The following is a 13,496-nucleotide window of genomic DNA, read 5'->3' as shown; positions in this document are numbered from 1 at the left end:
TTCTCGAGGTAGGCTTGTATAGCTATAAACTTCCCTCTTAGAACTGCTTTTGCTGCATCCCATTGGTTTTGGATCATCGTGTTTTCATTGTCATTTGTCTCTAGGTATTTTTTGATTTCCTCTTTGATTTCTTCAGTGATCTCTTGGTTATTTAGTAACATATTGTTTAGCCTCCATGTGTTTGTGTTTTTTACGTTAAAAACATCTATTAAACGTACACATGCAACATTCTCTCAGGTTCCAAGTTTTAAAAGTTCAGCACATGCCATGAGGGTTATGGATAAGAATCTAGGCAGCCTCTTTCCTAAATCTGTTAGTAGATAAATCAATCAACTGGTCTTCAGGTTGGTAAGTAGTTTTCAGTCTGGGAAGATCTAGAATTTTGTATAGAAATGTCTATGAGAGTTAGACCCATTGTACAAATAACTTTCAGTCAAGGGAGAAAGAGTACATACTTGGTCTTTCTCTCATAACCATATGTAAGGGATAGTTTGGTCTGTTTAGAGTGACAGCCCATTGGCAGTTATTTGAAATATATATCTGAGTAATAGATTTAGACTAATGATTTTTAGGTGAAACCTAGTTTTAGTATTGGTATATCTAAAGAAAGCTTTAGTTTCTTTAATATATGTTAATTGGATTTACAAGAAGTTGTTAGTTTTTAAGAAAGTTTTGTTACACAATTGTTTCTTGAAATACTAAAAGAAATGCTTGAAGTGACGAAGATGCTGCATCTGTTCCCTTGGAAAAAGGAGGAACAACCTGAAATATGGGCACTTGACTCTATTCCTCATCAGCTGTACACAGGCCACTGGACAGAGGCCACCTCGACCTCTGCTCACAGCGTCCAGGTCAGCCTGGGTTGGTGTCCTGGGGCCCCTCAATTCTCCCTCATGCCCTTGTCCAGATGCTCACTCAGTAGCATTTTTGGGGGTAGGGAGAAAGGACAAAATACCTTTTTAACATTTGGGTTTGCAGCTGGATTTCCTAATACAGCCATTTTTCATTGCATGCTTCACCTACTTGCACCACTTTAAGGCTTTCCTGACCTTCCCGGTCAGCAGGCATGTCTTAGTTGTAATGTGCCTATTCCTCCCACAGCCAAGGCTTTCCCCTGCAGGAAAACTAACGCAGCCTGAGGCTAGGAGGGAAGAAAGGCATCATTATGTTGCTTCTGTGACTGATGCCAGCAATTGAGCAGGGCCCTGAGTGTGCAGGAAAATGGCTGTCATTAAGCCTCTGCACATGCTGTGCCTTTCAGAGTGGACATGGAGTTAACTTCATGCCTGGATGAACAATGCAGTACAATTACATCTAATACTGATGTAGCAAGCGGGGATGACCTCATCTCCCTTGGTCGCCCTTTGGTTATTTCCATTTGCAAAGGGCTTACAAGACAATGGATTGAGGTACTTGTTAGAAGTTGATATATTGACAGTGATGCCAATTTAATAACCAACTGTAAGGTAGATGTGGGCTATTTATGCTCAATTAGCTAACGAAGGTGTTGCTGTATTCCAGTATGGCAAGGACTCTGTGTTCATAACGGCACCTCTCCAGAATAAACAACTTAGAACTGTATTTCAGTTAGGCAGAGGCCTAAGCAAAATTTGACTCCAGTGCCTCCAATCTATACTTTTTCTATATTTCTTTTCTCCTGTTGTTGAAAACCTCTCCTTTCTAGGTATGGAATCACCTTCCTCTGACCTCCGGAAGGTCAAATCTTCCTAAAGAAGGGGTGCTTTGCTGTCCTCCCTAACAGACTCCACTCTCCCAATCACTGCCCAAATGTTCTCTTATACCTCATTTATCATGTCCCTGCTCTTCTGCTAAACTAACCCTGGGGGTACATGTTCTGTTTCCAGGTAGTACTTTCATTCTTACAGGAACTGGAAATAATGTATTGACTTGAAGGTTCCCCGTGAAACCTACTTAAAAAGGTATCTTGGGGGCTTCCCTGGTGGCGCAATGGTTGAGAATCTGCCTGCTAATGCAGGGGACACGGGTTCGTGCACTGGTCTGGGAAGATCCCACATGCCACGGAGCAACTAGGCCCGTGAGCCACAATTACTGAGCCTGCGCGTCTGGAGCCTGTGCTCTGCAATAAGAGAGGCGACGATAGTGAGAGGCCCGCGCACCGCGATGAAGAGTGGCCCCCGCTTGCCACAACTAGAGAGAAAGCCCTCGCACAGAAACGAAGACCCAACACAGCCAAAAATAAGTAAATAAAAATAAATTAAAAAAAAAAGGTATCTTTTACTGTTATGAACATTAAAAGGATAGTAAGGGGATATTATGAACAATTCTACTTGCATAAATTCAACAATTTAAATGAAATGGACCAATTCCTCTAAAAGCACAAACTGCCAAATCTCATCCAATATGAAAGAGATAATTCGAATAACCTTGTAACTATTAAGGAAATTGAATTCATAATAGTAAAAACCCTGGAAAAAGAAATCTCCAGGCGCTGATGATTTCATGGCAGAATTCAACCAAATGCTTGAAGAATTAACACCAATTCTACACAATTTTTTTCTGAAAATAAAAGACGAGGGAGCACTTCCCAACTGATTTTATGATGCTCGTATTAACCTAATACCAAAACCTGACAAAAACAGTACAAAAAAGAAAACTACAGACCAATGTCCCTTGTGAACATAGACATAAAAAATCCTCATAAGAAATGTTAGTAAATGGAACCCAGTAATATGACAAAGAATTATATCCTATTTCCAAGTGGGGTTTATTCCAGACATTCAAGGTAGGTTCAATATTTGAATATCAATTAATGTAGTCTACAATATTAACAGGCTAAAAAGAGAAACTCACGTGATTAATCAATGCATAAAATGCAAAATCCCATTTATGATAAAAACTCTTAGAAAATAGGGATAGGAGGGAACTTCCTCAATAAATAAAGATAAAGAACATCTATGGAAACCTAAGGTGAACATCATATACTTACTGATGAAAGACAGAATGCTTTCCCCGAGGGATGGGGAACAAGGCAAGGATGTCCTCTCTCACCACTCCTCTCATCAAAGTACTGGAAACCAGAAAGTACTTTACTGAAGGCACTTTTGGAGTGCTGCTTTGGTGGAGTGGCTAACACTGAAGCCGGACTGAAAAGGCATGTAGAGCATTGAGATGGAAATGGTTCATCAAGGGGGTTCAGAATGGCTGCCCAGATAAGACTGCAGATGCAGCTATACTTTCTCTCTTGAATAAGTCCCAAGCTGACTCTTAATTTTCCAGTGAGATAGTTAGTTGCCTTTTTTTTTTTTGAAACATTATTAGAGAAGCATATATAGCTTTAAAAATCTGAGATGAACACCATCTTAGCTTATTTAAAGTTGCTGGAAATCTTAGAGATCACCTAGTGCATTGTTTTCAGCATTTTCCACAGTGCCCGGCCCATGTAGATAATTGCTGTTAAATTTGACAAGTGAGGAAACTGAAGCTCAAGTAGACTAAGTTATCTCCCCTTTGCCAGATAATGTGGCACAAGTAGTTCCCTGCGTCGGAAATGCCCTTCTCCCTGGTGACTGCTCTTCCACATTGCAGGTTAATTTCATCTCTTCCAAAGAATTCCCTGACTTCTTAAAGCATGATTCCTCCTGGCCACCTTTACTCATTTTACTGTTATGTGTTATTACAATTCATCATTATATATTTAGCCATACAATTTATGGGATGCCATCTTCACTAAACTGCAATCTCGCGAGGGCAAGGATCCAGTGGGTTTCCCTTATAACTAGCACCTAGGGCAGTATTAGCACGGAACACTCGCATGAACAATTATTTGTGAATTGTATTTTTGGCTCCTGTCTAGGGCAGGGAGTGCTTTACACACACGGTAGGCACTTTTCCAACAAAACATTCTTCTGTTGACTTCTTGGCCCATTCTAAAGCAATTCGCCATCTCTCACCACACCTTGACCACATCCGTTTCTCCAGCTTGAGCCCCGACTCTTCCCAATCATCTTTCCCCCGCTCTGGCCCTCCTCCTGGACTCGCGCGTCCTGCATCTGGCCCCCAGGTCTTCACCCCTTGGGGTGGTTCTCCTCCAGCTTCAGGCTGCCCCACCACCGCCATTCGCAGATGTCTCAGAATTGTCGGCCGCACCAAGCGGTCAATACGAGAGCCACGTGGGGCCTGAAAATCACATTTATTCGTAAAGCACTTCGTTTCCAAAGAGCTTTCACAAATGTCATCCTTTGGGTTCTCTACACGCAGAACTGGCATCCAAGTCTGTGACTCCTTCCCATTGCTTTAGCAGGGACTTTAGCTTCCTCGTGTTTTTTGTTTTTTAATTTATTTGTTTTATTTATTTATTTTTGGCGGCGTTGGGTCTTTGTTGCTGCGTGTGGGCTTTGTCTAGTTGTGGTGTGCGGGCTTCTCATTGTTGTGGCTTCTCTTGTGTGGAGCACGGGCTCATAGGCACGTGGGCTTCAGTAGTTGTGGCTCGCGGGCTCTAGAGCGCAGGCTCAGTAGTTGTGGCGCACGGACTTAGTTGCTCCGCGGCATGTGGGATCTTCCCGGACCAGGGCTCGAACCCATGTCCCCTGCATTGGCAGGTGGATTCTTAACCACTGCGCCACCAGGGAAGCCCCTTCCTCGTGTTAGGTTAGCCTTTTTTAAACGTCCTAACCTCAGGGGTAGCGCAGGTTGCTCTTCTCGGGCCCGGGTCTCCCGCCCAGACTCCGGCCCGGCCACCCGGCTACCGCCTCGAACCTCCAGAGAACGCAGAAAAACTCCCGCGAACCGCCCAGAAGAGGAGGCTCTCGCGGGGGAAAAGCGTAGGCAACGCACTGGTCCTCCGGAGCCTCTTCCTGGGACTCTCTAGGCTTCCACCGTTTCTCAGTGGTTCTTCCGGTTTGGTGACTCGCGGTATTCCCGCCTCTTCCCCTCGGCCGCCGTGATTTAACGAACTCTCGCGAGACCTAGGCCTCTTCCTAAGCCTACCGGAGTCGGCGGCGGCAGCGAGCGGCGGCCGCTTGGTCAAGGTATGTTGTCCGCCGCCGCCGTGGTGGTCCGACGGCTTTGAGGGGGACACGTCTGGGGTCCCCGGGTGGGGATGCGGCCGATTACCCGGCCCGCGGGCCCCGATGGCGTGTGCGGGGAGAGCTGGGGCTGGGACCGGGGCCGGGCCGCGCGGGCGGGTGGGCGGGCAGGGTCGCGGGCCGCCCGGCTTGAGCGCTCCGTGCTTCCAGGTGCCGGCCATGTTCAGTTCCAGCGCGAAAATCGTGAAGCCCAATGGCGAGAAGCCGGACGAGTTCGAGTCGGGCATCTCCCAGGTGAGCGGGCGGGCGGAGCGCAGAGGCCGCGCCGGGGTCCGGGGTCCGGGGTCCGGGCGCTGAGGGTGCGCTCCTGCCTCCTCTCCCGCAGGCCCTCCTGGAGCTGGAGATGAACTCGGACCTCAAGGCCCAGCTGCGGGAGCTGAACATCACGGCCGCCAAGGTACAGTGGGGTCCCTCCCGGGGGGCGTCGGGGCACGTGCAGTTGTCGGGACGCCCCGGCGACTCGGGTGTCGAGCGTGTGACGGGGTCGGCGCGGCGCGTTACCGCTTCAGCGGGGCCAGACCGGGGGGGCCGGCGCCTGGGGCCTCAGAGAGCGCGCGCCTCTCTGCTCTCTCTTCCCCAGGAAATTGAAGTTGGTGGCGGTCGGAAAGCTATCATAATCTTCGTTCCCGTTCCTCAACTGAAGTCTTTCCAGAAAATCCAGGTCCGGCTCGTGCGGGAGCTGGAGAAGAAGTTCAGCGGGAAGCACGTTGTCTTTATCGCGCAGGTAGCTGTGCGGCTGCTGCACGCGCCGTCTCGCGAGTCCCGTTAAGCGTCCCTCGCGAGTGTGGAGAAGCTGTTCCCGGAGGTTAGGGTGCTCGCGCTGGGCTAGAGGGAGGCGGCGCACGGCTGCTGTTACCGCGAGGGCGGCTCTGTGTGTGCAGCGCCGTCGGTGCACACGGGTGGCCGCGGTGACACGTGCGCTTGCAGTGAGCCTGAGTTTTCAGCCTGATGGACTTGCCGGTCTGAGACTCAGCGAGATTTTCCTGCCTGGTGCGGCAGACGTAGGTTTGGGGAGGAAAAGAGGTGCAAAGAAATGGTATGTAGGGAAAGTGGAACACGGTCGAGAGGTTTTTGTTTTGTTTTGTTTTTAAAGTTAGATCTGGCCTTTCTGCAAACAGAAATCTGTAGAAATTAAGTGCCCGGCTGATGAGGAATTACGGAGTGGTTTCCTGGCTTAGTACCTGTAGTGGGTAGTGGGCCAGACGGAACGTGAAAAGGGGTGTGAGCTTTGGGAGATCCGTCGTATTATGGAGCAACCGGTTTTTTCCAGTTCCATTTTAATGTAAGCCAGGGATTCTGAAAGAATTACTGAGAAGTCGGGGAGTACTTAAGAGGATTTCTCAGTAACTTGTTGGGTCTGGGTTGTTTGGCTTTCTGGAGCTTTGAATTTATTCAGCCACTGAGTTCTTTGGTTTTTAAAGCAGGTTGACAGTGCTTAGTTTTCTGCCAGCTTACTTACGGTCTTTTTTTTTGTTGTTGCGTGATAATTTTTACCTTACAGAGGAGAATACTACCTAAGCCAACTCGAAAAAGCCGTACGAAAAATAAGCAAAAACGTCCCAGGAGGTAAGTTTTAGCAGCATGAAAAACGTACCACTCTTGTCAACAATTCTTGACTGGCGTGTGTGGTTTATAGTCAGGGTTGCAGTAGGCTTCTAAAATTAAACATTGATAACGTAGGAAATCCATTCACATGGGAATTTTCATCAAGTGACTTAGTTTTTTCTATAATTACATGCGAAATGTTTTAAAAGTAACTCTGGGGCTTCCCTGGTGGCACAGTGATTGAGAGTCCACCTGCCAATGCAGGGGACACGGGCTCGAGCCCTGGTCTGGGAAGATCCCACATGCCGCAGAGCAACTAGGCCCGTGAGCCACAACTACTGAGCCTGCGCGTCTGGAGCCTGTGCTCCGCAACAAGAGAGGCCACGACAGTGAGAGGCCCGCGCACTGCGATGAAGAGTGGCCCCCGCTTGCCGCAACTAGAGAAAGCCCTCGCACAGAAACGAAGACCCAACACAGCCAAAAATAAATATAAATAAATAAAAATTAAAAAAAAAAAAAAAGTAACTCTGGAGGTAAGAATTACGCATATTCACATAGGTGGTATAATAGGTTACTGTTAGCACAAAAGATGAGATTCTTTTCTCCGGTTCTTTGGACAAAGGGTCGGAACAGTGGGGAGGAATCTTGAGTTGAGTGCCGTGGGGTAAAGCACACCAGACGTGCAGGTGGGCTGCGACCTGTCCTCCTCATTTTTTACTTTTGCTGTGGATTAAGGCTGAAGGATTAGATTTTTTTGTTGCTCACGTCACAGGTTAAAGGTGTCGATGCAGTTGTAGATGCTGATGGACAATGGTTTGTAAACTTGATTGAATTGCAGGTTATCTGACAAACTTAGATATTGGAAGTTGGCTCTTTGATCTGGGCCTTCTGGTATTTTGTTGAAGTCTCTGGTCTCGTAGACTTGGATTATTGGATCGCTGCAGATCCTGCCCTTGGACCAGTTTGAGAAAAAAATACTCAAGCATCCCTCTAACTGCCAGAGAGGCCAACCTTGTGAAGTATGTAATTTGTAGGATTAGCGTCCCTACTTCAGGGATGAGGAGACTCACCCATCCTTTGCTCATCACAGCTAGTGTTAGTGACGCTGGAATTTAAACTCAGTCTTGTTTCTAAAATTCCTACAAAATAGGCAGTGATGGTCTCCAGTGGTGTGGGCAGATGTGCTGTACCATGCTGTGGTGGAGGGAGGAGAGGGAGAAGTGGTGAGGCTGGAAAGGCCGGTTCCAGGGTTTCTGGAACTCGAGTGTTGGTCAGTACCTTGAGCTTGTTTTTTTTTTTTTAATATAAATTTATTTATTTTATTTATTTATTCTTGGCTGCGTTGGGTCTTCGTTGCTGCGCGCAGGCTTTCTCTAGTTGCAGCAGGCAGGGGCTACTCATTGCGGTGGCTTCTCGTTGCAGAGCACGGGCTATAGGCATGCGGGCTTCAGTAATTGTGGCTCATGGGCTTAATTGCTCCGCGGCATGTGGGATCTTCCCCAGACCAGGGCTCGAACCCGTGTCCCCTGCATTGGCAGGTGGATTCTTAACCACTGCACCACCAGGGAAGCCCCTGAGCTTGTTTTTGGTTTTTTTTTTTTTAATGAAAGCTGCTTTATTTATTTATTTATTTATTTATGGCTGTGTTGGGTCTTCGTCTCTGTGCGAGGGCTTTCTCTCGTTGCGGCGAGCGGGGGCCACTCTTCATCGTGGTGCGTGGGCCTCACCGTCGCGGCCTCTCTTGTTGCGGAGCACAGGCTCCAGACGCGCAGGCTCAGTAATTGTGGCTCACGGGCTTAATTGCTCCGCAGCATGTGGGATCTTCCCCAGACCAGGGCTCGAACCCGTGTCCCCTGCATTGGCAGGCAGATTCTCAACCACTGCGCCACCAGGGAAGCCCCCTGAGCTTGTTTTAAGGGCAGTTGGAGTAGCTGGAGTAGCATAAGAATTTAGCTTTTTTTTTTTTTTTTATTCTGGATAGTTTGCAAGAGATCAAATACAGGGGATAATCAAGAACGTTTAGTTTGTTAATCATGATACTTAAAAAGTGGTTTTAGGGGCTTCCCTGGTGGCGTAGTGGTTGAGAATCTGCCTGCTAATGCAGGGGACACGGGTTCGAGCCCTGGTCTGGGAGGATCCCACATGCCACGGAGCAGCTGGGCCCGTGAGCCACAATTGCTGAGCCTGCGCGTCTGGAGCCTGTGCCCCGCGACGGGAGGGGCCGCGATAGAGAAAGGCCCGCGCGCCGCGATGAAGAGCGGTCCCCGCACCGCGATGAAGAGTGGCCCCCGCTTGCCGCAACTGGAGAAAGCCCTCGCACGAACCGAAGACCCAACACAGCCAAAAATAAATAAATAAATAAATAAATAAATAAATAAGAAAATCCTTTAAAAAAAAAAAAAAGAAAAAAAAAAGTGGTTTTATAATCTCAGTTCTGACAACCCCAGTTAGTACTTGAGTATAAAGACAGATCCTTTGCTTTGCACCCAACTAAGGCACTGACTCCCAAATCTACAGCCTTAAATATCCCTCATCCCAAACCTGTTTCCACATTTCTCAGGTAATGACTTCACCCCGTTCCTAGTGACCTGGTCTAGACATTGGAGTCCTCGTTATCCTACACTAAGGTCTAGTTGGGAGGCCGGAGTGAATCCACCCCTTTCCAATCTGGTTTCTTGCCTTCAGATTCATTTTCCTTCTCAGTCGTTATCTCTCTCCTACAACAGATTAAGTGCTGAGATTTATGTTTTCTTTGGCTTCTGATCTATAGCAGGGTTTCAGTTATTTTTCTTCTGAAGCAGATTAGTTCCTATGCTTTGTGATTATTAAAGTTGCGTTGCCACTGCTCCCCCTTAAAAAGTCTTTAGACTGGGTTGGAATTTGAGTCTGAGGCTAGCTTTGATTCCGTCCTAATTTATGTTTTGAAGGCAGTAATTAGCAAGTTTCCGTATGTGTGCCTTCCTAGTCCTGTAAGAGTAAGAAGTGCTTAGTTGGTGGTTAGCAGCCATTGATCGATTGGGCCATCTGTCTCATTTGCTTTTGGAGAGGTGGTAAAGGCTTTGGAAAGTGGGTCCACCATGGGGCAGTGAGGCCTTTGCAGTTATTTGGGAGCCCCTTCTGTGTGCATGGGAGCTGCCAGACAGGAAATAGGAATGAGTAGAACATAGTGTCTGATCCACTGAGGGGTGAACAAGACCTAGACACGTTCCATAATACAGGGTAGCTGCATAAACATTGAGAATGAGAACCGTCTTTTCATTCGCTCATTCCTGATATCCTGTGGCACAAAGCTGATAACTCTAAAAGTTTGGAAATAATTGAACTTTCTCGTCAGGCAGCCAGATGGGTTGTGAACTTGGAATGATACTCAGGAGAGGAGCAGGGTTCCCTTGGCAGTTTGTGTGACGGGATGGGTTGGAAACTGGGGGCCCTCATAGGACGGGCCACATCCTAGCGCTGGTGATAGAGCAGTGTCCTTTGGGATGGGATGTCACCTCATTCCATCGCAGGGAACAAGGGGGGTTTGGTGCATTTTGGAGGGCAAGGGGAGCCCTCAAAGGGTCTTTAGTAGGTGAAGTGTGTAATGACATCAGTAATTATTTTGACAGCAACGGAGGGGATAGTTTTGGAGAAAGGAAAGAAGTTATTGCAGTGATTTAGTGGAGAAATCATACGAGTGACAATAAACCTAAAGATAATGTATAAAAATAAAAGTGATCATTAATCTCCATTCCCTGGAGAAAATCACTCATAATAGCTGGTGTATGTGTAGTTTACAAGGTATCACGTTTAAAATACGCTAAGCTTTTGAAATAAAATAATAGGGTGTCGGGAATTCCCTGTCAGCCCAGTGGTTAGGCCTGGCTTCAATTCCTGGTCAGGGAACTAAAATCCCCCAAGTCGCGCCGTGTAGCCAAAAAAAATAGGGTGTTTGTTAACCTCTTCTAGTTTGGTGATGGCTCTTGGTGTGATACATTGAATGAAAGTAGATTACTTGAAAGCTAGTGTTAATTTGGTTTCAGGAACCTGGAGTTTGCCCTTTATGTTTTTGACTCCAAGAGGTGCCCTTGGGGCTCGCAGGAGGGCAGACCTTGCTAGATTTCTCACTTTCGTCCCTGTGTTCTATGCTTCAAGCCGCACTCTGACAGCCGTGCACGACGCCATCCTGGAGGACTTGGTTTTCCCGAGTGAGATTGTGGGCAAGAGGATCCGCGTGAAGCTGGATGGCAGCCGACTCATAAAGGTTCATTTGGACAAAGCACAGCAGAACAACGTGGAACACAAGGTAATAGGCCTGTTCATTATGGAAAGATCCAGAACGGATAAGGGTAGAACGCAGCCTAACCCGTCCCCATGTGGCACCAGAACCAGTCTTTGTGAACTGAGGGCCCACTTCCTCTTGGATTATATGTCAGGTTTTAAATTGGGTTTTTTTTTTTGGCTGCGTTGGGTCTGTGTTGCTGCGCGTGGGCTTTCTCTAGTTGTGGCGAGCGGGGGCTACTCTTTGTTGTGATGTGCAGGCTTCTCATTGCAGTGGCTTCTCTTGTTGCGGAGCACGGGCTCTAGGCATGCGGGCTCAGTAGTTGTGGCTCGCGGGCTTAGCTGCTCCGCGGCATGTGGGATCTTCCCGGACCAGGGCTCGAACCCGTGTCCCCTGCATTGGCAGGTGGATTCTCAACCACTGGGCCACCAGGGAAGTCCTGGGGGATGTTTTAAAAGATCAAATTCTCTACCTTTTAAGTTATTAGGAGAAATTGAAGTAAAGTAATTCCATGGTGTGACTTTTAGTAAAGCTGTGTTTATGGGTGGGGTGGTGGTCGTGTTAGAATCGGGGGGAGAACTGTCACTTTGCTTCATTCCTGGTAGAGCATTAACCTCTGGGGTCCCCCAGGGTCTGCCGAGTGGCCTAGAGGAGCCAGCCCTTGGGTGCAGTGCTGTGGAGGCCTGTCCCACGACACTGGAGAGGAGCTTGCCCCCAGGTTGGGACTATAGAGGCACGTCTGGTATATTCCTTCTCTGCCTGGTTGCTGAGGAGAAAAACCATACAGGGCACAACTTCACAGGGTCTTTAGGCTTTAAGACGAATGTGTATTAAAACGTTTTGTGATGAGTTATTTCTTTTCTCGTAGGTTGAAACGTTTTCTGGTGTCTATAAGAAGCTCACGGGCAAAGACGTTAATTTTGAGTTCCCAGAGTTTCAGTTGTAAACAAAAGTGACAAAATAAAATATTATTCACAATATTCTGTTTCGGGTCTGTTTTTCCAAATGTGAGAGCCGTGGGTGCACGGCTGTGTGCACTATCCCATAGCTTCGTACGCAGGCTGCAAGGTTTTGAACAGAGAGGGTGCCTGTAGTTTGCGTCCGTGCGTTGGTTTCAGGTGTGCAGCACAGTGATGCAGTTATACGCATATATGTTCTTTTATCAGGTTCTTTTCCCTTAGGTTATTATAAAATATTGAGTGTAATTCCGTGTGCTATACAGTAGGTCCTTGTTGGTTATCTGTCTTATATATTAGAGCCAGTTTTTAAGTTGCACAGCTTGTCTTGGGGACCATGAAAGGCCAAGGGCCGCCCCATCCCTGGAGTCCCCTGCCTGATTTGCCGCCTTCACGTGAGGCCGCCCTTGCTGCTCCTCCGCATTGGCCTTGGGCCCGTGGGCCGGGTGACCTTGCCGCACCCTGCAGGCCTCTCCCTTCAGCCAGGGGATATTCGTTGACTTGGGGTCTCAGGCTGTGTGCTGGAGCAGGATGTGTGGCCTAGTGGGCAGGAGCCGGGGCCGGGCAACAAGCGGGGGCAGGAGGCAGGTCAGCTCGCCATCAACAGCTGCGCTCACTCACTGGGCCCTGGGAGTGGGGTCCCTGCGCCAGCGGCAGCCGGCAGCTCGCGGCTTGTTGGAATGAAGACACCTGGGCCCACCCGCTTCCTGAACCTGAAGCTCCGGGGACGCCCACCGTCGGGGTTTTCGGAAGTCCTCCCGCCGGTTCTGAGCGCCCTCCAGTACTGCGTTCCCTGATGATCTCTGGCCATGTAACATCATCGGAGGTCGTGATATGTTGTTGTATCTCCGAGGGGTAAAGCCAGAACCTGCCTCTCGTCACGGCGGGGCGCCGTGCACTCCAGATTTGGGTCCTCGGCTGTGCTGGCCGGGCTTCTGGACCACGTCCGCTCTGTCCACCAGCGAGCAGGCTCGGCGGACGGGTGGGTGGGTTCTCACGCTTGGGGCAGGGGGCCTGGCGTTGCTCTGGGCCGTCGTGGGCTCTGGAGAAGTGAAGCCTTCAGGCGGAAGCAGGCCGCGGTTAACGTCCTCACGGACAAAGTGTCGAAGAGATACGGCTGCACGGTGCTGTGACCTCCAGGGAACGTTCTCAGCCAGAGACACATGGGTTTGATCTGGCTCTTGTGTCCAGATTTCTCAGTTATGTCTGAGAAATGTAAATAATAACTGGGAGATGAGCCAGATTCTTGTCCCCATCCCCTGGAAGTGGCCCATCTCTTTGGAGGTCAGAGTTCCTGAGGGAAAAGCCTGCTCCTGGTGGCCGTTAGCGGGCCTTTAGCGGGTTCCAGAAAAAGCCGAGGGGAAGGAGGAAAAAGGGAAGAGGAAGACAGGGAAGGCCCCAGAGGAGAAGCCCCTAGTGATTCTGATGGCTTTTTGGTACTTGTTTGCAAAGCAGTTGTAAACATGATTTATGATCTAAAAATGGTTCTAATTTGCAATCTACTGGAAATAGGCAAGGTAGTATAAAATTATCACTTATTTTTGTAACTGAGAGTAATTCTCAGGTTATTGGCACTTTTTATAAAAAGTGCTCAACATTTCAGGACTCAGAAGCAGAAGGTTAAGTACCCCCCGTCTGTCAGCTGTGAGACAAGAAAGGGGGCTGGGA

General features: G+C 48.4%; 1 protein-coding gene across 1 annotated transcript; it reads left to right on the top strand.

Annotated features, from left to right (window-relative positions):
• The first annotated feature begins 4,869 nt into the window (after positions 1 to 4,869).
• RPS7 (ribosomal protein S7) lies at positions 4,870 to 11,852 on the top strand. The gene is made up of 7 exons (XM_057558605.1): positions 4,870 to 5,009; positions 5,217 to 5,300; positions 5,392 to 5,463; positions 5,647 to 5,790; positions 6,568 to 6,632; positions 10,746 to 10,896; positions 11,741 to 11,852. Exons 2-7 carry the CDS (start codon positions 5,226 to 5,228, stop codon positions 11,816 to 11,818), a joined length of 585 nt encoding a protein of 194 aa, XP_057414588.1. The 5' UTR covers positions 4,870 to 5,009; positions 5,217 to 5,225; the 3' UTR covers positions 11,819 to 11,852.
• Positions 11,853 to 13,496: the final 1,644 nt, after the last annotated feature.

The sequence above is a fragment of the Balaenoptera acutorostrata genome, chromosome 12 (assembly GCF_949987535.1).
Source record: "Balaenoptera acutorostrata chromosome 12, mBalAcu1.1, whole genome shotgun sequence".
Classification (NCBI taxonomy): Eukaryota; Metazoa; Chordata; class Mammalia; order Artiodactyla; family Balaenopteridae; genus Balaenoptera; species Balaenoptera acutorostrata.
The sequence above is the reverse complement of the archived record's forward strand: the minus strand, read 5'-3'. Positions and strand labels throughout refer to the sequence as shown.